Source organism: Serinus canaria, chromosome 2, assembly GCF_022539315.1.
Source record: "Serinus canaria isolate serCan28SL12 chromosome 2, serCan2020, whole genome shotgun sequence".
Classification (NCBI taxonomy): Eukaryota; Metazoa; Chordata; class Aves; order Passeriformes; family Fringillidae; genus Serinus; species Serinus canaria.
This window is the reverse complement of record NC_066315.1, coordinates 64,552,677-64,579,987: the sequence shown is the minus strand read 5'-3', so window position 1 is coordinate 64,579,987 and position 27,311 is coordinate 64,552,677. Positions and strand designations below refer to the sequence as shown.

General features: G+C 44.4%; 1 protein-coding gene and 1 long non-coding RNA gene across 2 annotated transcripts; both read right to left on the bottom strand.

The window, feature by feature from the left end:
• Positions 1-6,146: 6,146 nt before the first annotated feature.
• On the bottom strand, positions 6,147-10,531 carry LOC115484278 (uncharacterized). Its single transcript, XR_003945010.2, has 2 exons — positions 9,351-10,531; positions 6,147-6,469 (listed from the first exon to the last, which is right to left on the bottom strand). It is a non-coding gene; the product is annotated as an uncharacterized LOC115484278 (long non-coding RNA).
• A 117-nt stretch (positions 10,532-10,648) lies between these two features.
• Positions 10,649-14,911, bottom strand: LOC127059256 (uncharacterized). Its single transcript, XM_050971016.1, has 2 exons — positions 12,445-14,911; positions 10,649-11,147 (listed from the first exon to the last, which is right to left on the bottom strand). Exons 1-2 carry the CDS (start codon positions 12,717-12,719, stop codon positions 10,649-10,651), a joined length of 774 nt encoding a protein of 257 aa, XP_050826973.1. The 5' UTR covers positions 12,720-14,911.
• Between the last annotated feature and the right edge of the window lie 12,400 nt (positions 14,912-27,311).

The window sequence follows — 27,311 nt, the reverse complement described above, 5'->3', positions numbered from 1 at the left end:
CAGGATTTTAAATACTAAAAAATTCCAACACAAACTAAATTAAAACCTAATTACAAAACCTTGCAATGAAGAGGGAAGAATAAACATAATAACTGAACTCTATTAAGGGATTTGCATTTGTACAGGAGCATTTGCAATACTAAGTGTTTTAAAAATTGTTTCAGATAATTTGGCCAGGAATAATTATCACATAAAATCAGACTGTAAACACAGAGAAAACCAAATTAAGCTAAGACATGAGGTAAAGTAAGATATTAATAACAATCATTGTTTCATATTTTGTACACTTTTTTTCAACAGCCCTGAAATGTCTTACTGCAGGATAATTAGAATATAATCTTGTTCCAGGAAATCCAGCACTTGCAAGCCCAGCCCTGTGTGTGTTTGCATTTAGGTCTGTCTGTACACTGCTTGGAATAACCTGACTGATGTGCCAGATACTCACTAGTATCTACTAGAGAGCAGGGAGAAGGCAAGCAGCACTAATTTTTCAGTTGATTTTTAACTTAGGAAGGAGTACAGGTGCCACTAAAGATCATAAAAAATAGAGAGGCTCTTGGAAAAGTTATCCTTGTGGAACGGAAAGATCAAAGGGAGAATCAGTTTGGGGAAAACAGTCTAAAAGTGAGCACAACAGGTAGTGGTAGAATTACAAAGCAGTTATGCAAATTAAAAAAAAAAAAGAAGGGATGTGGAAAGATGTTGGAAGTGCAGAACAATTCTTCCCAAATTTATAATGATTTGTAGACAAGCAAACTAGGAAGTCCTTGAAAAGATTTTAAAGTAGCCTGGATGCAAATTGAAATGCAGGCCATATTATCTGGAGCTTGAAACTTCTGCCTAAAAGTACTTGCAATCCCTTTATTGCAGCTGTGTCTTTCTTTAACTTCCTAATCTTTTGCTTGCTTTGCGACATTAGATAGATTTTTAGAGTTAAGGTCTATTCCAAGCCTTAGAGGTTCTAAAATCATAAACCAGATATTTGGAAATGGAGAGGGGGGGCTTAAGAAATAGAGAATTAACATAGTGACATATAGGTTGTGTGTATATATATATATACATGCACGTGTATGTTTTGCTGTTTCTTTTGCTCATTCTCTCCATCAGGGTCCTGAGAACACTTAACAGTTCTCAATAAACCTGGCCAGCCCCATCTGGGACCTCCACCCAACCACCTTAAAAGGGAGCAGAGCCCCTTTTTAGTTCAGCTGAGGTCTGTCAGCCTCTGCTTGAGCTGTTGAGGGGTATTTTGGTCTCCAGTTCAGCCTGTCTAGCGCTTGCTATGGAGACCTTTTCTCTGGAACTCATTGTCTGGACTGGTTTCCCAGCCTAAACTGGGCACTGTCTCATCATCATGGCCCTACTATCACTGGACCTGACTTATGAACTGGCTTTCTGGTTCTGCCTTCCTGGTTTGATCTTGGATCTGCCCTGTCAGCATGCTTTTCCCTTGTGGTCTGGACTCTCAGTTGGACTCTCTGAGCCCATCCTGCTTGGCTCACTTGAGGCTGAGGGGCAGGCTCTGGGGTCAGCTCTGTTACTGGCTTGCCATCTCTTAGAGAAAAGACCTGGATTTGCTGCTCTCTCTTCTGCTTTCATCAAGTGTGTGTGTGAGAGTGCCCAGAGGTGAGGTACTGTGCTGTCATGGTGACAGAAGGTGGTGGCTCCTACCCACTCTACAGAAGTGCTGAAACTGAAGCCATCTTTTTGCCTAAGGAGGCAGGAGCTGTTGATGACTGTCTACTCTTCCCCTGGAAGCAGGAAAGCAGCAGACTATACATCAGAAGGCAGCGATACGGAATAGAAGTCTCTGGCAGCATTGCTATATTATCTGCACCACAGGAGGAAAATCTAGATAATGGTTTTATTTTCAGATGTGAAGATCTGTGGTTCAGATTTAGCTGGAGGACTTTGCCCACAAATACAGATAATCCTCTATTCAATGTTTCACTTCACTGCAAAGCCTTGCTTGTCTAGGTAAGAAATGTGCACTGGCATGCCTCTTGTGTTTCCGGAGCTCAGTGTTCAGGTCACACTCAGTGCTTCTTATCTCTCAGACTGATCCACTTGTATTTTACAGGGCAACGGGGCTGGGATTCTGCAGTAAGTCTCCAGAATCACCTTTTGATCACTTTTTGTCACTGCATCCAACCAACTCCACAATATCAAGGAATGTTTTTGGCCTCAGTAGTAACAGAGCTGGGCAGCAGGTCCCAACTTTGAAAACAAGAAGCCACTATTTGTATTTCCATGTCTTCTCTGTGCTTCCACTGGGAGATGCTTTACAGGTATCCACCAAATGGTCAGCCCAGAGGATGATAGAGAAATGAGTGAAGGAAGTGTCAATCCTTCCTTTCCTGACCTGCAGCTTCTCAAGATACATCCAAATTGGGAAAAAAAAAGATGGAAAACAGTGTCTCCTCACACAGTCTGGGTAGGAAAAAGGGGCTTTGAAACTGGGAGAGAAGTAGTGTGGAGAGCAACTGGATACAGAGACAAAACAGTGGGAAGACAGACCCTGGGAATGGGAGAAGGCAATGAAGAAGTAGTTAAAAAGAATATGTAAGTGGAAAAGGTATATTAAAAATAAAGTTTATATGCAGCCTGTGAGGCAAAAAGGGGAGATACAAAGGTAGGGACCATGACTTTGGCTTCCATAAACCAGACTAAATTATCCTGTTTATTTTATCCTGCAGTCCATAGCAGTGGAGTGAAGTGTTTCTGCATCTCTTGGTTTGTGTGAATAATATGTTCTTGGCATCAGCTTTGGTTTTAATGTGATTGGTTTTTAAACATAATTAGAAGTGTTTTTACAGCTTTGTGTACTTCTGTTTAAGAGACAACAAAAAGTAATGCACAGATATGTTTTTTTTGCCAGAGGAAGATCTCTAAAACATTACACCAGAATGGCACTACTGTCTTGATAATAAGAACATGCATGGTGGATCATTGCAGAATTGGCTTTGAACGTTTGCCAGCAAAGCCTCTGACTCAACAGAAAGCACAACCTGTGGTTTGTTAGCCCCATTGACCTCAGTGCCTCGTTGTGCAAGCTGTTCACAGGATCAGATACCCCAAAGTGGAGCCTTAGATGGGGGAGGAGGTGTTCAGTAACGTTTCAGTTTTGAACTTTCTTGATTTACTAAAATTCACTTTCCTTTTTCATTTGAGTTTACTGTGGAGGCTACAGTAATATCATCAGGGACTCCAGGAATGCGTGGTCCCACTAAGCCAAGGGGATAATACACATGCTCAAATGATGCCTGTAAAACTTGATACAAGAACCCCTTAAGCACATGCTCTGGTTTTCTGAGAGTGCATCAGTGGGACTTAACAGACACACAAATTCTTTCCTGAAGATAGGCACAGGAAAAATTACTCCACAAAGGAAATGCCTCTCCATAGAGGGACTCACAGCTGTGCTATGTACTCTTCCCCCTCACTGCACTCTGGTGCCTGAAGCCTTTGGGGAGCTGAGCTGCTCTTCACAGGCTTGTCTCCTATCTGCATCCAGCATCTGCCTCATGTGGCTTGGTTTTCTTTATCTCAACTGGCCTGGCCTCCATGCTGGATTTCTTCTGGACAAGCAGACAAACCCAGTATTTTTAAGAAGTGAGTGCACACCGTTTTTGGGGTTTATGGGTTGACTGGCTGCTCCTCCTGTTGCATTTCTATGGCAATTGTATAATCTAAGTATTTTGAAGGAACTTTGACAATTTAAGCCAGTGGAGGATTCAGTGTCTTCACTTCTGCTTTTTCTTGTGTTTCCATGAGCTTATCTGCAAGCTTAACAGTGCATCAGTGTCAGATTCTACTTTCCACAAATGTACACACATTTAATTCACCAGAATGGTTGTTCCACAGTTTGGTCAAAATAATATATAAACCACTTTTTTGTGACTTAAAAAAGGCCTTGACACTTGCTGTAAAGACAGGGCCTGGGAATGATTCACCTCTGAAGGAAAGTGTGTGCTGTTTCGTTGTACCACTTCTTAAGCCAACAGACAAACAGCTTTGAGACCTGCTGCTGCATCCTAGAACATGTTTTGATGTTGCCTTTCAAGTGTTTAAACTGAAGATAGAGTCAGTTGTGAAATGTTTTACTCCTTTTTCATGAAAAGGAGCTTCAATTGGAATGTGGTGAAGCTTTCTAGAAGGGGTGCAATGTGCAGCTGGAGCTGAAGAAGTCGGTGTGGAGGCTGCCAAGCCAGACTGGAGCAACATCTTGGGTCAGGGGCAAACAGAACTTGGTGTTGCAGCCATCATCTGCCATCAGCTAATCCATGAAAAACAAAACCTCAATTATTTCCCTCCTTGATGCAGTGAGAAGCCAGCCTTGACCCATGTTTCTTATTCATATCACTGAAGTTCTCCTTCATCTGTCTTTCCTCTGTCTTGTACACTAAGTGGGCAATTGTTTATCCGTGTGTAAAGGATGCAGTCATTCTGCTGTGATAGGATTTTTGGAAAATGAGATCCATGGCTTCTACAGTGTTGGCCTTGTGAAATTTTGGACAGCTGCAAGACTGCAAATGCTGTGTTTTCAACTTGCATTTGTTTCCTACAGTGTGTTTTTAAAATTTTCTACGCTCCTCAGCATTGGAGCTTGACCTTCTTAGCCTTAGACTAAAAATATTTATAAAGTCACTGGCCACAACTAGAGAAAATTATTTTTCAGGAGACCCCCATAAACAGGGAAATTACACAGAACCACAATAATTCAAAGCAATGCAATATGTTTAATTATTGTTACAGCCATTTGAATTTAAGGATGACTGAACATCTTTAAATGATAGAGCATGGCTTACAAAAGGGGAGCTGCATGGTTTTTGATGCACCTCTGCAAATATTCTGTGTATTATTTGAATGCCACTTCACAGTTCTGAGGAATAAAGGCTAAAGGAACTTGAAGCTGTGTTGTTGATCTGTACCTAGTGATCTGCAATATGCCTACAAAGTAAACATTCTGGTCATCAAATAAATTTTAATATATTTGAGAATTTTCAATAGAATGTAGAATGGGAATTATTTTCTCCTTTGTGGATTTCTTCTATTCATATCTGTACTGGGAAGGAGGCAAGGGAAAACATTTCCCCAGAAAACAATTCTGTTTTGCTTATTTGCTTTTAACCCTGCAACCTTTGAGCTGCTAAGCTAGTTTAATGTGCTCAAAAAATGATATTTAAAAGAACTGTCCTACGCATGTCTGTGGCAAACAATACTAGAGGGCCACTGAATGGCAAAAATACTTCGGGAAGAAAGCATGGCTTGGAATGCTTTTTAATAATTCAGATATGTTAAAATGTTTGTGGTCAACCCTAAAGAAAAAGCATACCACTGAAGGCATCTTGGCAAGGTGCATTTGTGTTAAGTGCCTCATGTGTCTTCTGTTTCTTTAACTGATAAAATAAAAGGCTCAGGAAAAAATGGTGGCAAGCCACACCATATTTAAACGAACAGTTCAGAACCTAGAGCTACTGAGAAAGAAAGATCAGAGTGAACTGGTGGGGTGAGGTAAAAAGGAGATGCAGTTGAAAATATGAGCAACTTCATGAAAAAGTTCAGAAACCTGTCTAACTCAGAAGTAAAAATACCAGGGTGGAAGGGAGTAAAAGGGCTGTGAAAGTGCAGATCCTGCTGACCTATAGAGAAGCAGCTCTTTGTGAAAAGACAGAAGCAATTTTCAGTGGAAAGCCAAAAGCTGTGGGACTTGCTTTTCATGGGTACATCTACACTAACTTCAGAGCACCAGCCCAAGCTCAAACTTGCCTCGTGTTTGGACACAAGACTCTGCTCAGGGCCTTGGGTGAGCTCCATCTCTGGGAGGAGGTGGGGAGTCTGTGCTGGCTCAGCCCTTTAATATAACCCAAATGGTATCATAACCATGCACTTCAGATGAGCCTTTGCCTTCTCCCAGATCCTCCATTCCAGATCTCATAATTCTGTGTGGCAATTATTTCCCTCCTAGAAATGTTTCAAGTCACATCCCACAAAACCCTGCTGGATGTGTGGTGTGCTGAGTACGGGGCATTCACAGCATGCCAGTGGTCCAGCCTGCTCCTTATCCTGCTAAGGGCAGGTCAGCAGCAGGGCCACACCATCTGTCTGCCACTGGGGCTTCCTCTTGGACAAAAAGGCAACAGTGGTTCAACCAGTACGATTTTAATTAATTTTTGTTTTCCTGCTTAGACTTTGGCAGGCTGTCATAAATGGTTTGGCCAGACATGGAGTGGGGCCAGCCTGGGAAGTGCTGAGGGTGACTCCCTGTCTCTTGGCCTCACCAGGTGTCTCTGCAGGGAGGATGCTGCACGAGGTGCGGGCTTGGCGCTGGTCTCACCAGGGCTCCCAGTACCGAAGGACACCTCACGGGGACTCTGTCAGAAGGCATTCTTCTCATTGGCTGCTCTGCTCTGTGGCTGGTCTCTTGTTTGATCCCTGTCCTGTGACCAGCCACATGAGGCCTCATGTGCTGGGAGGAAAGAAGGCTGATGTCAGGCTGTGGTGGTTGTGGTGGTAAAAATAGGGTTAAAGTAGGATTTCTTCCCCTACCTCCATGAGCTGTCCTGTGATTACCCTTGGGGAAGCACCCTAGCAGCTGGGACTCTTCCAAAGAGGGAGAAGGACAAAAAATCACCAAAAGAGATTTTAGCATGGCCTCTTAAACACAGGTATTCTTGTCTGAGATGCTCTGATATCATTAAGATGAACATGATATAAATAAGTAGATATGGTATCGGTGATGTTGAAGTTCATTGAAATGTTTGGTTAGTAATACCTGGAAAAAAGGTGAAGCTCTGTCAGTGAACTGTGCCCTCTATCATGTGATTAACCTGAAGCTGGACAGATTTGTATCTTTTCCTGGCCACAGGACTACCAGGTACCAGGTACCAGAACACAGAGATGTAGTGTATACGCATAAACAAAAAGGAAGATTGTGCCAAAATTCTTTGAGGGAACAGTTTACATTATTTAATGCCAATTTCTCCAAATCAGAAAGAACTGAGCCCACTTATGGGACAATGAAAAGCAACCCAGCCCCAGGACATCCTGAGAAGGGTGGAGATGAAGGATATTGCCATGCAAAATGTCCCAATGAAGACCAGCTTCTTGTTTGGAGCTGCAGGCTGTGAGGAGCTGTGCATGACCAGGTCCCTGTGCTGTTGCCTTTGCCTACCTCCAGGAAAGCGTCTGGCTGCTGCTGACAAGGGAGAGCTGTGAGTATCTGGGGTGACAGCTACTGCTACAGAAAAGGGGAAAATGACCTCCCCTCACATCAGCGGTTGCTGCCCTATCTCTCCAGCCCCGCTGCAGGAGTGGCAAGCCCTAGAAAAGCTCTAAGCACACGCTGGTACCAGGTAAGCCAAGCTCCTCTGACTTTTATATGTAGTGCTCAATGAGAAGCCTCAGAGCATAAGCTAATAGACAGAAGTTCTTTTAGTGAAACCTTTATGTTAATTCAATACAGACTACTTATGGAATTTCCCTTCTCTGAGAAAATCTCAACTTCTATAGAGAACAGCACTCAGTCTTGTTCTTTTTCTTTTCAGAACTTCAGAAGTTCCCTTGAAAATTCCCCGAAGCCTTAATAATAATGATTCTCAGTTGCATGTCAGGATGTAATGTACAATGTAAAGTTTTCACATTTGACGCTCAGCATAGTTAAATTTACCACAGTGCTTCACATTCAATTTATCCTAAGAATTCTATCAAAATCACATACTGTTACACTAGAGATTTATCATGGGGTGCTTAACAATGAATTATTCAAGACCACCTAATGTATCGTGGTTTCTTGAGAGCCTAATGTGTGTATGTGTATATATTTATACATAAAATACCTGTGAACCATTACAGAAAACCAGTTTCTGAAACGAGGTTTCAAGAGTAAAACTAGAGGATGTTTAAAAATAGGTGTCCTCCTGAAAATACAGCGGAGTTTTAGAGAGAAGAAAACCTCTATAATCTTCTCTGTTCAGCTATACACATAGTCATTTAAATAGGATCTATATCCTGCAGGACTCCTTTTGGGTGAAATTTTAAAAGTATCTAAATTCTGCAATGAAGGTGGTACAGTTTTTTTTTTCCTATGTGCATATTGATGTGGCGTTTTAAATCTCACTGAAAAGTTTTAAAGAATTTCCCTCATTTGCAGGTTTGAGAAGATTACTCTGTGCCTCCTACTAGAAATCATCCACAGTATTTTTTCCAAAGTACTTTACTGAGTGGGTAAGCACTTCCTTTTTACTGATGGAAAAACAGACAGAAAAAGATGAAGTGGTCTGCCCGGGATAAACAGCTTGGTATGCTGCCTTTTCAAAGCACTCAGAATTGCAATTTTACCTGGCCAGGGGGCAGCCTGCTGGAACAACACTGAACTGGGCTCACGACACCCTGCTGGCCCTCAGCTGTGCTCACTGGAGGTGAACAGGCTGAGGAGAGTCCCCAGCTCACAGCTGCCTCTTTGGCCACTTTTTCAGATGGCTGTGGAAATAACCCCAAGGGACCAGACTTTCAATTCTTGGTTTTATCCTCTGACCCAAACTGACTTTGGGATGACTGGTTTCATGTTCAAGGGTGGATCAGCTGCCGCTATATGATACACATCCCTGAGGACCTGTCTCCTCTTTGACACCTCATTGAGTCTTTCTTGTTAAGACAGTTGTGCTTGTCTGCAGAGGAAGAGCACTTATTATATTCCCATGCACATAGGTGTGGTGAGAGGGCTGGATTTTTACTGATGGGTGGGAGGCAGTTTGACTATTTCTAGCAGAAGAAACTTTTCCTGCTGGCTGCAGGGGGTTTGCTATGGTCTCATTTCAACTTGCAGGCTGGAGCATCTTTTTTGAACTTACTCGGGTCCTTGTGAAAAGATGAGTGACCTAGAACTGCCTTTGGCACCAGCAGCAGCTGTGATGGCTCCTTCTTCCTAAGGCATCTTGTGAGGAAGGGCCAGTATCTGACACTTCCTCCCTGATGACTCTGGTGATCACGATCTGAGGCTTTCAGACAATGAGTAGCAAAGAAGGATCTAGGTGCTCTGTGTCCCAGAGGCCTGTAGGACAGACTTTAAGGGACAGCTGAGCAGCACAAGTTCAGACCTAGCTTCAGAGGTCGCATGGTCCTGGGTTAGTGACTGGTCAGACTTGGTACACTAATTTAAGCTGATGGCACTTGTAGGGTCATATTCATGCTGATGTGTTTCGGATAACAGCAGCTCTGCTCTTTAGCAAGTCAAAAGAGTCACAAGCCTAAAAGCCAGACAAAGGAAGAACAAGGCAGGGTGGGGGGGGGGGGGGACAGACAAGGGAGAAGACAAGCACTGTCTCTAACAATAAAGAATCATCACTTACTTGTCCAATAGGAGCAGCAGAACACATTTCTCCTGAAGATACTCTTTGAGGGTCTGATTTTTCATGAATCTCCAGTTCAGCAATGAATACCATCTCTTGCCCTAACCACCAGTTGCAAACTAGCCAAGGGATTTCACTTACATTTACCTCCCATGTTGCCTCTGGGCAGGACATAGGACAGGTTACCCACAGCAGAGAACCTGCCACCACTGTAAGCTGGAAGCGTTCTCAAGGTATAATTTAAGTGAACTCAAGAGGAAAAATAGCCCAGAGACAGCGCCTGTGGCCAAAAGCTCAGGCAGAAATGGTGTCATGTCAGTCCACAGCTATGCAGCGAGCTACTCTGCATCTTCCTGCCTTCCCCTGTGAAATGGGGATTAAAATACTCATCTGTCTTACAAACATGATTAAATGTAGATTGAAAGAACTTCCTGTAAAAACCTTGAAAACTCTGAGAATGGTGGTCCTGTTTGCTTAAGGCAGGATCTGGTCTGGACACTGAACTCCAAAGGGGAGGAGGTAGCAGGGCCAAGGTGCTCACAGCTGAGCACACAGACTGCCAGGGGAGTGCAGGCACGGGAGGAGGGAGAACACGGGGTGATGCAAGAAATATTTATTTGGGTTTGTTTGCTAAAGACATCACGTACTGGCTTCAAAAGCAAAACCCGATCGAAAACCTGAGTGGCAATGAAAAGCTGCCAACGCTGCTTTGTCGGGGAGTTTGGGTGACAAAAGAAAAAAAAAAAAAAAAAAAAAAAAAGAAAGAAAAAAAAAAGAAATAAAAGAAATGCCAAATTCCCCTCCTCAGTACCCAAAGCCCAGCCCGGGCCCCCTCGCCTTTTGGAGGGCAGCCCAGCGCTCGCTTGCCAGTGGTGTGGGAGAAGGGAGGGCAACCCTGGGCCGGGCAGGGTGACCCGGCACGGAGAGCACACACACACACAGACACACGTGTGTGCTCAGCACACACACCCCCGCAGCTGATGCAGGAAACCAACCGCGGCAGCACAGCCCCCACTGGCAAAACCCGCGTCCCGGGCCAAAAAAGGGGCGCCGCGGCGGAGAGCACGACGCGCCTCCTCCTCGTATTTCCTCCCCCGCCCACTTCCAGCGGCGGAGGGGCTCGCTGCCGCCGCCGGCTGCCGCCCGGGATGGAAAGTTGTAGCCGCGGCGGGATGCGCGGCGCGGCGGTGAGTTTCCCCGGCGGCGCCGGGGCGCGGCGGGCCGGGCGGGCGGGCGGGCGGGGGCGCGGGGAAGCCCGTCCGGGCGGGCGGCAGGGAGGAACCTCCGGGATCTCCGCGTCAGCCCCGTCTCTCTGCGTGTCCGTCCGTGTGTGTGTGTGTGTGTGTGTGTGTGTGTGTGTGTGTGCGCGCCCGGCCGTGCCGGTGCCCCGGGGGCCGGGCCCTGCCAGGGGGGAGCGCGACGCGCACCGCGCAGCGCCCCGAGCGGCGGCGGCGGCGGCTTCGGCCGTCGGGGGAAGGCGCTGCCTCGTGCCGTGCCGAGCGGGGACCCCCCCTTGAGGAGACCCCCGGGAGCCGCGGCAGCGAGGTGCCCCCCCGGCCTCGGGGCAGGAGCTGGGGCCGGGGCGGCGGCGCCCGGGCAGTTCCACCGGTGAGAAGGAGGAGGAGAAAGAAGAGGGGGAGGAGGAGGCGGCGGGACAGCAGCAGCGGCGGCCCCCCGGCGCGCCGGCCGTACCTCCCCCACCGGGCCGCGAGGAAACCCCCTCGGTGACCCCTCCCCCGACCCGGGGAGGGGGCGGGACCGGGAGACCCGGTGACGTCACTGCTCCGGCCGCGCTTCCTGCAATAGAAAGTGAGAGAAGGTAAAACACCCCCCGCCCCCCCGCGCTCCCCCCGACGGTGACCGGGGCGCCGGGGGGAGGGGCGGGGCGGGCCCGGCGGGGAACGCGGCTCTCCCCGAGGGGACCCCGGCGGATGCGCCGAGCCCGCCCGTCCTCCCTCCCTCCCTCCCCCGCCGGGCCCGCCCCGCCTCTCCTGCCTGCCAGGGGAGGTTCCCACTCCCCCGCCCCCCGTTCTCCCGCATTGTGTCCCCCCCGTCCAGCGCCCCACGGCCGAGGGGCAGGGCCGCGATGGGGGCTCCCGAGTGGGACGTGGGGGATGGGGCTCCCGGAGGAGGGGTCTGCTGCCGCGGGGGGCGGGCGCGGCCGGGGGCCGGGGGGCTGCGGAGCGGGGCCGTGCCGGGGGGCGGTGCCTTGGCCGGCCCGGGGGGACGGTGCATGGAGGAGGGGTGGGTGCCGCTGCCGGGCTCTGTGTGTGCGTGTGTGTGCGGGCGCGGTGGCGGCTGTGGCGGCGGCGCTGGGTCATGTTTGTGTTTGAGGTTGTCAAGTGAAGGAGGCTCCCGGCCCCCCCGCTCCCCCCGCTCTTTCTCCCTCCCTCCCTCTCTCTCCCTCCCGCCGCCGCCGCCGCCGCGCAGGGGTCGCCGCGCTCCCCGCCGCTGCCGCCGCCATCAGCCGCCGCGCCGGCCCCTCCGCCAGGTTTGCAGCGGGCCCCGCGGGGGGCGGGAGGGGGCTCGGGAGGCGCTGCGGGGACGAGGGTGCGGGGCGGGACGGCCGCCCCCCGCCGCCCCCCTTGGCGTGGAGCTGCGGCAGCCACAACACAATGTGTCCTCCGCCGGCGGCGGGGGGGGGAACGGGCGGGCGGGGACGGGGAGGACCGCAGGCCCCGATCCCCCCCTCAACCCACCGCGCTCCGCCGCGGCCCCTCTGGGACGCGCGGGGACTCCGCGCTCCGGCTGCGCCCGCGCTGCCCCCGGGGGTGCCGGTGCTCTCCGGCTCCCGGTGGGTTTGTCCGGGCGTCCCCCCCCCTCCGACCCGGGTCTGCAGCCGGGGTTTCGGGGGCACTGGGAGGCGCGGAGCCCCGGTCCGGCTCCTCTCGGCCCCGCCGCCGTCCCCGCTGGGTGCCGGGCCGCGGCCGCCCGCAGTCCCTCTCTCCCCCTTCCCCCCCACCCCCCGCGGCATGTGTGCAGCGCTTTGTTCGGTGCGGCGTTGCAGAGGGGTTTTCCCAGGCTCCTCCCTCTTTATTCATTCATGGATTTTTTGCCTCCCTTCCCTTCCCCTCGCAGTCCCGCTCGCACATACCCGCGGCTCCCCGGGCCCCGCCGTGGGCTGCCTCCCGCTCCGCTCCCCCATTTTTGGGTGGATACGGGGGATATGACCGCTGAAATCGCAAAGGCCCGTTTCTCCCTCTCCCCGGGTTTTTTTTTGGTTGCTTTTTTTTTTTCTTCCTTGTTCAAGCGGGAGAGGGAATGACTTTTGGCTTGGGTCCTGCCCGGTGTTTCCGCTGTGGCTCTCACACGGCCATCTCTTCCCCGAAGAAGAGGGTCCTGCTGGCGAGTGGGGAAGCCTGGTGGCATTAAAGCGTCAGTAGCATGTCATTTGTGCTGCAGGGAAGCGTCGGAAAGGGGCTCCCGATTTACGAAGACACCGGGGGATTTCAAACTCTCGCTTCAAATAACTTGTGTAAAGAAGTGACGGTGTTTGTTAGCGTCTTAAAAAACCTCAGCCCACCCCCAGGGACTTTCCTAGTCGAGCCAGAGGAAAGCGGGGGGGGGGGGGACGACGGACGGGGGGGACTGGGACTCAGGGAGTTCTGGTCGCTTCAAGCCATCCAGCCACTTTTCTCCATTTCCAGTTCGTGCTTAAGACCTGGAAAATGGACCTGTTAGAATAAGGTTTTATTTAATTTCTAAATATTTCTGTTACGCTTGCAGATAAACTGGTATGAGTTAACAGCTTGACAGGCACTGTGCTCTGTTTTGGATTTTTTCTGTCTTTTTCCTTCAACGTATGGTAATACCCTAGTGAAGAATCATTTAGTCAGAATAACATTTTCCAGCTTTCCTTTGTGTCAGTTGCAGTATTTTTTTTCTCCTGTTTGGGTCTTTTCATGCAGCAACAGACAAAAGAAACATTAAAAATTAATGATTATATTCCTCAACAGTATGTAGACTGAAGGGGTAGTTGCAGGTAGTCTATTTTAATTGGGTTTGAATTAAATTTTCTCAAAAACACGGTTGTCTTGAAAAACAATGTAAGTGCCCCTAAATTAATACGTACAATAAATGCTAAAAACTCTACATCCTTCCTCCTTCAAACAGCTGTCCTTAATCAATTTGCCTATATTAGGGGCCATTCCAAAGTTCATACAGTTTTTAAAATTAATGTTTACTAAATGTTTACTAAAAAGATAAATCTATTCACATGAAGTAGAATTACTTTAAAAGGAAGCAGAAACTTGTTATTTTAAAATTTTGTTTAGATGAAAGAGTGTAATTACACCAATCGTTTTCTTCTTTAGGATCTCATGTGTAAGTAGTTTTTCATAGGTCTTTGAGAGATTTCACATCCTAAATCAGAAACTGAATAAAATGCTCATTGAACTGTTAGAAATTCTTACGTATGTTTGAAAAGTAAGAAAGTGCAGGTAGGTCAAGAGCTGGCGCGATCCTCGGCTCTACACTGATATTTCAGCAGAACTATCCCATGGGGAATTCTTCCAAACAGACATGTTGCATGTAAGGATTCTGTAGGTAATGTTACAAATAGGATGATGCTTTGTGTGTTTGCCCTTCCCTCTGTACTTCCCCCACCCGAAGATGAAGATGTGTATCTGAAAGCCAGATGCCAAATTTTGTTTAAATTTTTGGATTTATTTGCATGAGACAAGGGTTGTTGGAAGATGTTTTCTGGCTAGAAAACAGCTGACAAATGTGGAAAAGTGTTTTCGTTTTCTCATGCTTCCTGAGTAATCCTAAAAGGAGTTTCAGCCTCACGTGGTTTTCTTAAGATACTGGAACGCCTGACTCCATAAACCCTGTTGAGGAATCCCTTCAGTGCAGGTTGTGCAGCCGCTCTGGGAGCTGCAGGTTGAACTCTGGGTGGCGGGAGCCCGGGGCAAGAGGCCGGGAAGTAGTGCCGACGCTTTGCACAATAAAGGGCACGAGGATCTCTGGCCCTGCCGGGGGACAGGGACACAGCGGGAACCCGGGACTCAGCTAGAAGGCCCCCGACTCTGGCAGGCATAAGACTGGGAGGGTGTAACAGCCCGGGGCATCCTTGAGGATCCCTCCTCTGAGGCACCAGCTTTACTGGCTGTTACTCTGTTGTTGCACCGTGAAAAAATTACTTAAAGGGACCAGGGGTCTGTGACTCTGCCGTGGGAAACGTGGGTTGAGCCGGCAAGGAAATCTTGTCTGTGTGAGAGTGGAGGGGGTCAAGCCTTCTGCGAAGAGAATTCGGACCCAGCAGTGTAACTCTGGTGGTAGGAGTGTGACTGCCAGGGTGGCTCCTGGGCTGTCAGACAGGAAAGTTTTCTTAGCAAATCATAGGTGCAGAAATATTTCTTGCTAATTTCCATAGTCATTTGAGGATGAAAGGGATCAGATAGGTATCTTTGTTTTTCTTATTGATGCCTACATCTCATAACTTTCTCTCTGTTTTTTTAGCATACGGATTAACTGAGCCCTTTGACAAGTTTATGGAGCTGCCATCTCTCTGCTTGCTGTACTTTCCGTTTCTGAGAGGAGAAAGTGGTGCATGAGATTAGAGGAAAATGCCTCGGACAAAGCAGATACATCCCAGAAATCTGAGAGGTATGTAGCTCTCAGCTGAGAAGGAAAAGCTCTTGGGAAACTCAGTTGCAGATTCAATTATGAGGTTAAAGGAATATGTATCTAAGAAGTTGGTTTTGTTCCAAAAGTAACTTGTAAGCAAGTTTTAGGAGTTGTCTGTGAGACCACTCTAATTTTCGCAGAGAAATAACTGGAACATGTCCTTATTCCTGCAGTCTGTGCTTGACAGCATTCTTGATATTCTCCAGCTTGCAGCAATAGCCAGCATGAGCTTTGAAAATGCAAAGGAAGAAGCAGTTTCCTTATCAGAGAATTTACAGTTGAAATACAGGGGGAGGTGGGAAATGGGTGTGACATGGCAGAACTTGACGTCCTGCAGCCGCTAGTTGTTTTTCTTTAATAGTTGTCAGTTCAGCTTGCTTTTGGGGGGATCAAAACCTCCTCCCATGCATGGCTTCTCACTACTTATCTATCACCTGTCACCCATGCTACCTTGAGCATTGCTAGGTTTGACCTTGGTCTCCTTGCTCCTCTCCTGCCTTTGCACAGCCACATGGTAGCTTCACTGTAAGGGGCAAGCAGGCGAGAAAGCTGCTCTGCAAACTGGCAAGCTTACATGTCCTGGCATTTCCTTGAACAAAATCCCAGTGCACTTTACCAGTCCTGTGTGAATGTGAGGAATATGATCCTATGGATATTTGTTACTGCCTTGGTAGAAGTTACCCTAGAGGAATTAAATGAGAGGAAAAATGCAGGGCAGTTGAAGAGCAGACATCCATGTTGAGGGAGAACACGCTTCCATCCCCACCCTTTTGCCCAGCTTTTGGAAGAACATGCTTCCACCTGCACCCTTACACGTAGCTGTCATCAGCTTTTTTCAGGTTAATTTTACAGTTGCAGTATGGAAGCATCCCTTCAGAGGAAAAAAGCCATTACAAAACCACAAACATCAACATAAAGCTTTAGGGGCAGGAACAGCATTTGATTCTGGTTTTAACTTTTTTATGTCAAAACACAGCAGACATTCTCATGTGTCTCAGTTAGTTTACAGTTGAGCGTCTCTCAAGGGCTTGTGCATACAGCTGTATCTGAGACCTCATGTTTGCAGACTGTTGTCATTGCTACCACTAACAGTCTCTGCTGGAGAAGACATTTTTGTAGTGTATTTATTCAGGAAGTGCTGAGTAGCATTTTGGTATGATGGATAAATCTCTCTCACAGATCAGGAATTTTACATTTCTCCTACTTACAGGATGTGAAGTAATAAATCAGAGCTGAGTTTTCAATATTGCTGCTTACCAAGTTGCTGACATAACTGAGCTTATGTTTTCTGATCAAATATGAGACTGAACTAATTTTAGTACTCTGACTGATATCTACTCTTGTATTGCTTGAAACTTAATAGGGGTTAAATCTATTGTAAAGCTCTCTATTCACTTAAATAAATAATCCAATTAAACTCTTTAATTGTGTAAGAAATTAGTTGCCTTTTTTTCCTTGCGTAATTTCTCCAGTCATTTAGCTTTTATCAACCCCGTTACAGCAGTTTTCATAAGTTCCTATTTTTCTACAACTACTGGAGTTCTTGAATGAGTTGAGATGGGTTAAATTGGGAAGGGAAATAGCAGTGTATACAGCAAGCCCATAGTTAGGAATTATGTTGAAACAGCTCAATGATTGTCAAAGCTACACAGGTTGCTGTAAACTTCAACACCTTGTGAGCAGATATTGCTACTGTCATGGGTTGTTAGAGGTGAAGTGATTTGAAAAATCAGTTTACTTCTTATTAGTTATACACTTTAGTCTCCTTATCAGTCCCCAAGAACATTGCAGAAAATACTTGCTTGAACCCTCAGTTTGTGCTGGAACTTGGGGAAACTGAAAGGTTTCACAGGTCTGTTTTCTGACAGCTTATTTGTGCATATGCAAAATTAGACACATCTTAAATTTATGATATTAATTAACTTTTAAAACTTTTAAAAAAGGTGATTTAGCATGTGGTTTAATCCATGGTAATTGATATTGATGACAACTGAGTGTGCAAAAAAGCATAAATGTGTATGGTCGAAGGTGGAACTCAGCAGACTTGGCAACCAAAAAAGTACGTTCTCTAACATTTGAAAGACGAAGGTGTAAGATTAAGTAACCTGTGTTTTTACAGGTTTTTAGGTTAAAAGCTATTTTTACCTTGTCTAAACCTGATTGTCACCTTTTGTACTATGTACAAAGAACACTCCATGGCCTTACCTGGCTTCTCCTTCCCTGCTGCCAGCTCCTCTCATTGCCCCATAGCAATCAAATTGCCAACAGCTTTAACTAGGCTTGCTCAGAGCCCATCAATGTTTAACTTTTTTGGAGATCACTGTTGAACAATCCTTGAGACACTCTCTATGCTGTTGTGCATTAGATGAGTTATTTGGGTTGCACTTGCAGTCCAAATCAGCCTGGAGAATAAATAACCAAGAACCTAAAGTATTTTCCCTTAAAAAAAATCCCAACACAATCCTTCTCTCCCTTCCTGCCAAGAAAACCAACAGGAGAAAAACCACCATAGAGATCCCCCCCACACACTCCCATTAGTTAATTTGAGGTTTGCTGCAATGTAGGAATAAGTTTTGAAGGTTTTAATATTGGCTGTGTTTACCGTAAGCAACCTTATTGTCTGGGGAAAATAAAGTAACATTGTTTAATATAGAGAGGTAAATTTAAGGTTTTGTCAGGAAACCTTAAAGCTCTTTGTTTTCTGTCATGGCTTGATTTTGCTCATTTTGTGTATCCTGTGAAATCTGACAGCCTTTGGCAGAAAAGCTGTGGTCCTAAAGTGTTAGGATCAGTGAAGATTTTCATATTCTGAAGATTTCACTGTCTTTTATCCTGAAGATTTCACTGTCTGCTTATAGATGATTGAATATAGTGCTATACTGACCTGATATTACAACAGGGAAAGAAACCTATATAAGCAAGATGGGGTATGGAAAGCATTATTTGGCAAATAAAACCGCATCTAATTAGTTGGCCATTTGTTTTCATGAGTGTATTAGTGACATGGCTTTGATGCCTGTTTGCATCTGAAAGAGCATGTTGAATCTGAAGGTACCAAGAAGGCGTGTGCTGTGCTGCCCTTGTTTCATTAAGTTCTTTTGTCCATCAGCCTTCCCTGCTTCTCACTGCAAATCCCTCCCTAATGCGAAACACGTTGCCATCACCAGCGGGCTGCTTGGGTAAGAGGAGTCATGCACAGCATCAGGTTGAGTCTCCTGACCAACTTAACAGTCGTTGTCATCCCCAGCAGTGGGGCTGAGTGGCTAAAATTTGAGAGAAATTAGTTTTCCATGTGTCAAAGAAAGATGTGGATTGGATGCATGGAAGTTCTGGAGAGTGTTCAGTAGTTTCAGAGGTGAAGGCCAAAGGTGTGCGTTGGAAAAGCCTGGCATGGGTTGTCCATCAGTGATGTGACTGGAGCTGAGTTCATAAGCAGGTATTCCTGATGTTGTCCTAGTCTTTTAAATATTAAGGGTGTGTATTGTGTTGCTAATCAAAAGCATCATCATTCCTCCTTCAGAAAACAAAAAGAGAAATATTTGCAAAAGAGGAAAATACCTGTCTTGCTCAGACACCCAGAGGTCTCATTTTCTTTTTTTTCTTTACCCTTTTAGCTCACTAAAAGTAACAAAAAGACTCCTTTGCATGTGGCTGCACTCTGTATTTACATGGCCAATTGATTCACACGTGTAACAAAAACATTTCACGGAATCTGTAATGTATTCCCAGAAGTACAGTTACATTAGAGAATCATGCTTTTAGCAGGACTGTGGGCTTGGTTTGTTGTCAGATGGTTGTGAGGATGTAGAAGGAAAAACGGCTCATGTTTTTGTTTACTTAGAAGTACCCAATTGCAGAGTTTAAAATGAAAAGTTTTATTATGTGTACCCTGTTTAGCACAGTGCTGTGATTCACCAAAACAAAACTGTAACAAATATTTTGAATTTTGTCTCTTTCTAGATAAGCTTTCTGTTATTTTTTCAGAAGACAAGTTGTTGCTGTTTTTCCTTCTCAATCAAGTATTTCTCTTTGGAAACAATGGCAGACAGGCCCATAATGTTCAACGGCAGCTTCCAAATCTTCTAGTGCTTTGCATTTGATAAGGAAATGCAAGTATAATATGAGTAATTTTGCTGAATAGATTGATAGCTTTGCAGTCATCTAAAAAGCATGCTTAATTTTGCTGGAAAGCTGTGTATGTAATGGTCTTAAAATGTCCAGAAGAGCTGGGCATCTTCTGCTTCTCAAGTGTGAGTTAACAAAGTCTCTCTGTGTTGTTTTAAGATTGTAATGTGCTTTTAGTGCTGAAATAGGTCTGTCTATGTTGAAACCTGACAGATTGATATTCCTTATTAGTGTTGGTCCTGTAGTCTGTATAAGTTATGAATAGATTTGTGTGCTGTGCTTTATTTATGATTTTCATCAAATGACTTAATAAAAATACTGAGCTTTCTCAAGGCTTGCTTCTAGAATTTGTGCTTGCTTGAGTCAAAAGAAGTGTAAAAGCACATTTGACTTTTGGGTCTTTGTATTGTTTCTGAGACAAAAAATGATGCCCTAATTGAGGATGTTCCAGAGGGGCTGCAGTATTAGTCCATCAAAAGTGCTGGTGGTCTGCGCTTTGCGGCTCACTTGTGGGCATCTGTAAAGGTGTTGCATATATGTCTTGCCTAAGTTTCTGGAGCACGAGTGAGACACAGGCGGAACAAGAAGTCAGAGTTTTGACTTGGTGACTTTGCTGCAGAAAATATCCTGTGATTTGGCAGCAGTTTTTGTTTCTGTATGTCACATAGTTTTGTATAATTTCTTCTACAAACCAAATCTGTGCTCCAGACATCTCTCATGAAAGTAGAGAGAATGCATGGCTCTGTTGATTTATCACCAACTGGAGTACCAGCAGATCCACCTGTAGTGCAGTGAATAGACAGATCTCTTGTTGACCACAGAAGTACTCTCTTCCTGTGTGTCTTGAGTTTCTCATTTGGGATGTGGAAGGATAATGTTTCTTTTTTTGCTTTTTTTTGTTTTACTGGTTAAAGGTATAGGATCTTTAGTCTGTGTCTTATGGTGTGTATGGTCCAGCATCTTGCAAATTAGATACCAATGTGCCTGCAGACCTTAAATTTTATTGTGATGTGAATGATGTCTAAACGCAATAAACTGTCCCACATACTCCATGGTGTAAGAAAGGCTATCTTTAAAGCTGCAATTTGCCACCTTTCCAATCCTCTATTGCTCTTGTCTCATTGTGCCGTGTTCCAAATCTGATCATGTGTTTCAGCAGGGTGTAGACCTATTCACTGCCAGGATGGTTGGGGTCTTTTGTCAGTAGCCACAGTTGATGGACAAAAGCCTGTTGAGAGTGGATTGCAAGAGGGGAGGGAACACTAGGGTGGATAACACTGGTCACTGTTGCCTTGAGACATCTATGTTGAATTTCTGCATCTACCACTGAGTTTCTTGTGGTGAGACTAAGAGATTCTGTTACACCAAACCTTTGCAGTCACCCACTAATAGTGAGTGCTTCACGTTGCCTTGAGATTCTCAGGCACAAATTCTGAGTTTATGCAACAACAGTTGTTCCACTATGGTGACAGTTTGGTGCAAAATACTGCAAAAGTGCAAGGTACATTGAAAAAAAAAATAAAATCAAGGTCTAGGTGATGTAAGCTGAAGATCCAAAATTAGCCAACAATTTTGGCATATCTTTTAATCTCTCTCTGTTCCTTAATCCCTCTATGCCTCTGTTTTCTGCTGTAAACTGAAGATACCAGTTCCACATCAGCTTTTAATGACTCAGAAGATGAAGTTGTTAGTGTTGTGAAGCAGACACTTGGTGGCTAAATAACGGAAAAGATGATGAAGAAACTGGTAGTAAACAGAGCCAAGCAGTGAGCACAGCTCAGTTTGCAACTGGCTTCGTTTGCATAAACACCCTTGCTTTTGGCATCCTCCAACTTCTTGCTGCTTCACCTCACAATCTTAACATTTAGAAGGTTTTCTTAAAGCTTACTTCCTAGCTTCTAAAATACCAAACTAAAACCCCAAGACGTTCCACCATATCGAACCACAAAGTTCTTCTGTGAGTCATCGATGTTTTGGGACCTCAAGTGGCAGCGCAGGTTTCTGTTGTGTGAGCTGGGCAGTGTGTGCTGGTGTGCCCTGCCTGGACCTGGCACAGGGCTCTGGAGAAAGGAATCTCTCCCATCAGTGAGTGTTCGTCATCATGTGTCAGAGTTTCACACTGTTGCCGAGAAAGCTCCTGAAGCCAGAAGGGAATACTCACTGGCAGGAAAGGTCTCTAGATTGGAACAGCTTTAATGTTATTTCCTAGTTGGTTTTGAGATTGGTTTAAGCCATTGCTGCTGGAAGAGGAGGTGGTGTAGTGGTCCTGCCTCCTGCCCACCTCAGATGCTTGTTGCCCTTCTCACTTGTCTGTTTGCTGGCCCCACCATGGAAGTAGTGGCACCCAGAGCGAGTTATGCCAGCATCATCTGGGCTGGCTTTTTGGGCTGGGTTGGTTGTTCCCTGATGCTATACACCCTTGCTGGAGCTGGTGGCAGTGGCAGACAGGGAGAGACAGTGCAGAGGCAGGAGTTGCCTTGAGCCTCTTGCTTGAACTCATGGTGAAACTATGTTGTAAGCCTCTATTTGCCATCTGTGAGCAGCAGGCTTTTTTAAGCTTCTTTAACTGCCCAAAAGCAGGTCTAGATTTTCATGAGGATAACAAAAGGTGTGTTCCCTGTTTCTGCTTTCTTTGCTTTGCTTTCCAGAACCCTCCTTCTACTGACGAATTTCCAAACTCCACAAGTGATGCAGGTTCTTAATGGATGACTTTAGGAATTCTATTGTACTGGTAAGCCAGCAGGAAACTGAACTGGTCTCAGCTGACACCTTAATGAAAAATAAAATAAAACACTCTCTAAAATTTGGCATAGAACTTTCATTCAGAATGAAAAGAAATCAGCTAAGATTTATCAAATTAATAAGGAGGTCCAGAAAACTAAACTTGATTGTAGCTGGCACTGACAGCTCTGAATATGTATAGATTTTTGCATATTCATGCTAAATATTGGGGAAAGAGAATTGGAATAATACAAAGAGAATCTGCTGGATATAGACCATGGTGAAAATAGATGCTTTCAGAGGGAGTTAAAATAACATAAAGGAGGAAGGTGGAAGAATGGTATTCCAGCTAACAGGATTGCAAAGAAATACCTGCAAGAATGTTGATAAAAAACAAAAGAATGGAGGAAGGAGCTTAGTTCTGCTCTTTTGCTTTCAGGAAATAACAAATTGTATTTTTATGGAATAGAAAACCATTATAATTGCAGTTAGATATCAGTCTTGAGCTGGAAAGGAATGGTCAAGGATAATGTCAAAAAAATTGAATTCCTATGGAACCAAAAAAATAGCAGTGAACTGGGACTTGAAAGCTATGTATAAGCCAGTTTAGATTTCTTTCTGAATTCATTGAGGTGGAAACAGTGCACGTCTTTAAGTCTGCATCACCTTTAAATCTGTATCTTCTTTATTGCTAATTGAGCGTGGAGTAAGAAATGCTACAGAATTTGACATTTGCTGAAGCACGAACTCCAGTGTGTTAGGAAGGTCATGAAGAAAATGGTAGCTGTGGAAAGAGAAACAAAAAGTAAGATTTCAGCAGTTTTCTTGCAAGTTTTTCTGTTACAGCAGGCAGTTGACCTTGGGATGAAACTAAGACCAGTCTTTTGAGACCAATAACAATTACATTTTCTAAGAACCAAGCTTTCTGATGAGCATTTAGGAGAATATAGCTTTTTGTTTAGTTTTCTGGGTTTTTTTAAGCCCTCACATCTCAGAATCCGTATTTGGGTTGCTGTGTGTATGTAAAGTAACTTTAAAGGGTGGGAGGGTGTGTGTGTGTGTTTGTGTGTAAAAAACCAAAACAAACAAATGAAAAACCCAACAGCCACCACTAAGATGTAACCATCTGAAAGAACATGTAAATAGCAAAATTCCAGAGAACCTTGGTTAAGAGAGTCTTCTTGCGGATTTATGGTCAGCTACACCTTAAATGGCTGTTTTGAAAAAGGCAAAGGCTTGTGGTCTGGTGTTTTCACAACTGACTTTTTAGGGCTTCAGAACTATGCAAGTTTGTTGACTTCTGTCAGTATTTTCAAACTTTGAAGTCTTCAGTCCACTGGGCTTTGCAGTTGTGGTAGTGTTACTGCCATGTCTTCTACCCAGCCCAATAAACTATCCAAGAACATTGTTACCATTTAAAAATACTTGTTCTAATTAATTCTTTGCAATAAAAATACCAGAGGAATAAATAACAAATAATAAATAATAAAGCCAGTGTTACTATGAGTGTACAGGCTTGTGTCCCAAGTACTTTCCTGCTGCTCCAGGTGAGGATTCTTATCTATGGAAAGAATTCCCAGTCTTTAGCTGGGCAGGCAGGCATGCAGCAGGACCTTGGGCAGGGAGCTCAGTGACACAGTTGCCTGTATGTTAGGTGGGAGCATCTGTTTGACCTAACCCTTTGCAAAATTGTTGAGAAAATGAAAACTGTTTTTTTCCTAACCACAGTCAGCTGCTACCTTCAAAACAGTCACTCATAGCCCACCTTAATGTATTCAGGAAACTTTGCCAAAGACTGTTTTGAGAGTAATCTTGTTCTTGTTTTGATTTTTAATGCAGGAATTGTTCCCTTTCATGGTGTGTATTCTGAGTTTCTTCTTGCAATCAGATATTTTGATTTCAAATTGCAAACTGCTGTAAATTTTTATGCTGGAAAACATAAAGGAGGCTTCCTAGAGCCACACATTTTTAGAGAGCTGGTTATACCAGTACAAAGTTCCTAGGCTGGTTCATTCTTTGGTATGGAAGTTGGACTTCTGTGTTAAGCATTTTAGTTCAGAAATGGCTTATGAGATTATGGAGAGAGAAACTGGGGCTCTTAGTTGGAAAATTCAGATTTTCCTTGTTATGTTAAAACAGATGAATAAACTGGACTTTAGTTTTCCTCATTACATGTGTTGGGCAAAGTGCAGTCTTTCCCACCACTTGTTTAAATGTATCATAACTCAGAATATTTACATTTAGAGGAAGGAGGGGGGAAAACTCCATAGCAGATTTTTGGAGCCTTCAGTAAAGCATTTATGGGGGAAGTAGGGAAGTTCTAGTTCAGTAAGTGAGGCAGTGCTGTTTGTTTTTAAATAAAAGCTTTTTAAATGCCTTTAAAGCTTCTATCAGAATGAGGCTGCTCAGAGACTATGCTGGCTTAGCAATTCCTGTACGACCTTTGGTGGCAGGCTGAAGAAGAAATCTCTATCAGGATCCACAGGTTTTGAAAAGCAGAAGGAGGATTTTTGCTAAGGCAAAGTTGAAAAAGTATCTGTAATTTAAAATTTAGTCTTTATCGTATGCATATGGCCAGTTCAGTAAACTGGACTTAATATCTTTGATTACCAACAGCAAGTAGAGAATGCATGTTCATATTTTAAATACCCATGAACTTTCTTCTCACTGAATTCCTGTGTGTTTTAAAGATAAGTTCCCAGCAAGTGCCCTTTGTAAATTCCAGGATAGACCTCCTGAGCAGAACTGGGAAAGGTTTGGAATGAGCTGCAGGGGAGGAAAAGCAGCGGTTCAGCAGGAGCCCGTGGTGTAGTGTCGCTACAAAACAACTGTGTGTGTGTTCCTAGTTACCTATGAAATATGTGGCTTACTCCCTGCCAGCGGTGGTAGTCATGGAATATCCACCGCATGATTTCCTCTGATTTTTGGCCTAATTTTGGGGGCTGGGAAGTAGGGTAAGGTAATATTAAATGGCATTGTTTTTAACTACTGAGCTCTGTTAAGTCAGATGGGAGATTGCAGGCTTGTTCTTACCCTAAAGTTTGCAATGCAGACAGAATACAGAGCGAGGAAAAAGAAAAAAAAAAAGTATGGAAGTGGCACTTAAAATATAATTGCTGTGGTGGTTTTGTGTTCCATTACTGTAAGGAATCTCTAGCCACTGTGCTTTTAAAAGTGAAGTGCATGTCTCATACTCAGTAGATATATAGATTTTACCTTCCTCCCTGCTTTAGAATTTCTTACAGAAATAAGTATTTCTTTCACAGGTCCATTGAGAAAATGCAACGGTGTATGTACTAATAGTGTTTCAAATACTATATTAGTATAATTTTTATTAGCAGAATACCTAATATACCCAAGTGTTCCTGTAATTCTCCACTGTCAAGAGGCAGAGCAAGATGTACATGGCATATTCAATGCCCAGAATTGTAAAAGAGTGTGAGGGCAGTGCTTTTGTGGCTGAAAGGCAGATTAGGAACTGTGAAAATACTAAACTTGGTTGCAAGAATGATTTAGTCATTTTCAAACATATCTTTATGTAGTTCACAATGAGGACTCGCTGCATTTTTCTCAAGTATTGCATGTAGTTGTTAGGAGGTGTGATAGTACCCTTTTTTGTGTTAACAGTTTATGGAACATTTAATTTTGTCTTCCCCTGGTGTTTTTTCCTTTATTTTAAACAGCATACATTTCTGTGACAATAAAATATTACATTTATTTTAGAACACTGCCTACGTGTGCTATATCCAGATATATGTGTCCGTTAGCATGTTCAGAATAGTGCTTTCCTTACGTGCTTTTTTTCCTTTTCTTTCTTAAAATTCTGAAATGGTGATGTAACTTTTGGAGATATCAGGAGAAATTGCTGTACTCATACCAGATGGTTTTCCTTTTGTCAGACTTATGAAATGCAATTGGTCCTTAGTGCCCTTTCAGCAAAGTCTGGTACCAGAATTGCTGCAGAACCTGTTCATGTACATGAAATCCATTGCTGCAGTGGAAGAAAGCTTGCCAGTTTGTCTTTTTTGGCTGCTAAAATGTGGGTCTGCCTCTCTGTTGAAAGGGTCAATCTTCTCTCTCTTAGACTCATTAATTAGGCTAGAATCCTATCCTGGAGTGAGAAGGCATCACACACAGATGGGGCACATCCCAGAGCTCGTGGAACATTTTCATAGGCACCCAGGTGGGATGTGGGCTTGGCAAAAAACACATTTTAATTATTAATGTTTCCCCAGTATCTTATGTCTGACTTCCATCATGCCTTTTCAAAAATAAAGAGTGTATTCTCCTTTAAGAATTTATTTTTTAACAGCTTCTTTTTTTCTTCTTCTTCTGTGATTTTTTTATTTTCTATGATTCTGCCTGCTAATGCAAGTATGACAAACAGTTTAATGGGCATCTAGGAAACAGAAAAATTCATAGTGTCATCTTATTCCTGCCTGGTTTTTCCTCCTGTTTCAAAACCTGAAAAATCTTTGATACTGAGAACATCTCACACATTTCAGTTTGCTCCTTGAACAAAGTTGTAGATACAAAAAAAATACAGTTAAAGGATGTTCTGCAGGAATAACATCTGTATAGTGCTTTGAAAAAGCAGAACAAGAAGTTGGCTGTGGAGAAGCCAAGTTTGAAGCATGGGATACCTGTATGTAACGTGCTTGGGAAACAAGGACAAGTAATGGATTTTCAGGATATCTGAAAACTGACCCCATTATTTTAGGCAGTGTTTCTACAAACAGTGTCTCCAAGATAAAAGAGAAAGTGTGCATATGGATGCATTTCTCATAGGTCTGTATAAACACATTTCGGACTGCTTGAAAGTGAAAAAAAAAAGGGGGGGGTTAATATTGGAATATTTTCCCAACTTTTACAGTAATTTTAGCTCTTTTGTTCTTTTTTGGGGAAGGGGAAGGAAAGGGGGATGGGGAGAGCAGTTTTCCCATTTGTAGGAGATTCATATTCTAGCAGCTTTTCTTTTGAATTTTCAACATCCATGCTTTAGCAAAACACTGATGAGATTTTCCAGTAGATCTCTTTAGTCAAAGGAAACTTGAGTGTGATAAGCAGGCTGATGTGCCCCACATGCTTGGCAGACTCCTTTCTTGTGTCACTTTGTAGCCTCAGGGATAAAAAATAGATTGAAGCCATTAGAATATATTTTCCTGTGGACCTTGGTATTGCCTGCAATCAAGTGGTAAAATCTTATAAATGCCGCTTGTGAATTTCTGATTTTCAGTTTGACTGCTTCTGATTTTCAATTTGCACAGCATGGCCAGTGATGGTCCTAGCTCACCAGCATGGTCTTCCATAGTTGGATGTATTAATTTATAAAAACTGTGTAAAAATACTTGAAAACAGGTGAGAATCTGAATATTAATTTCATACAAGTGGGAACTATTGGCCTGAAAAGGATGTAGTGGTCAGTGTTTTCCAGAGCTGAAAGTGTCTGGCTAACCACGTAGTTCTGCAAGGGCATTCAGAAATATG

What these genes read in the sequence shown, in the direction of transcription:
- LOC127059256 (XM_050971016.1), bottom strand. Translation starts at nt 12,719, where the DNA reads ATGCCACCAGGCTTCCCCACTCGCCAGCAGGACCCTCTTCTTCGGGGA. An exon ending in CGGGGCCCGGGGAGCCGCGG is followed by an intron (nt 11,148 to 12,444) that starts GTATGTGCGAGC and finishes TTTCTATTGCAG; the next exon opens with GAAGCGCGGCCGGAGCAGTG.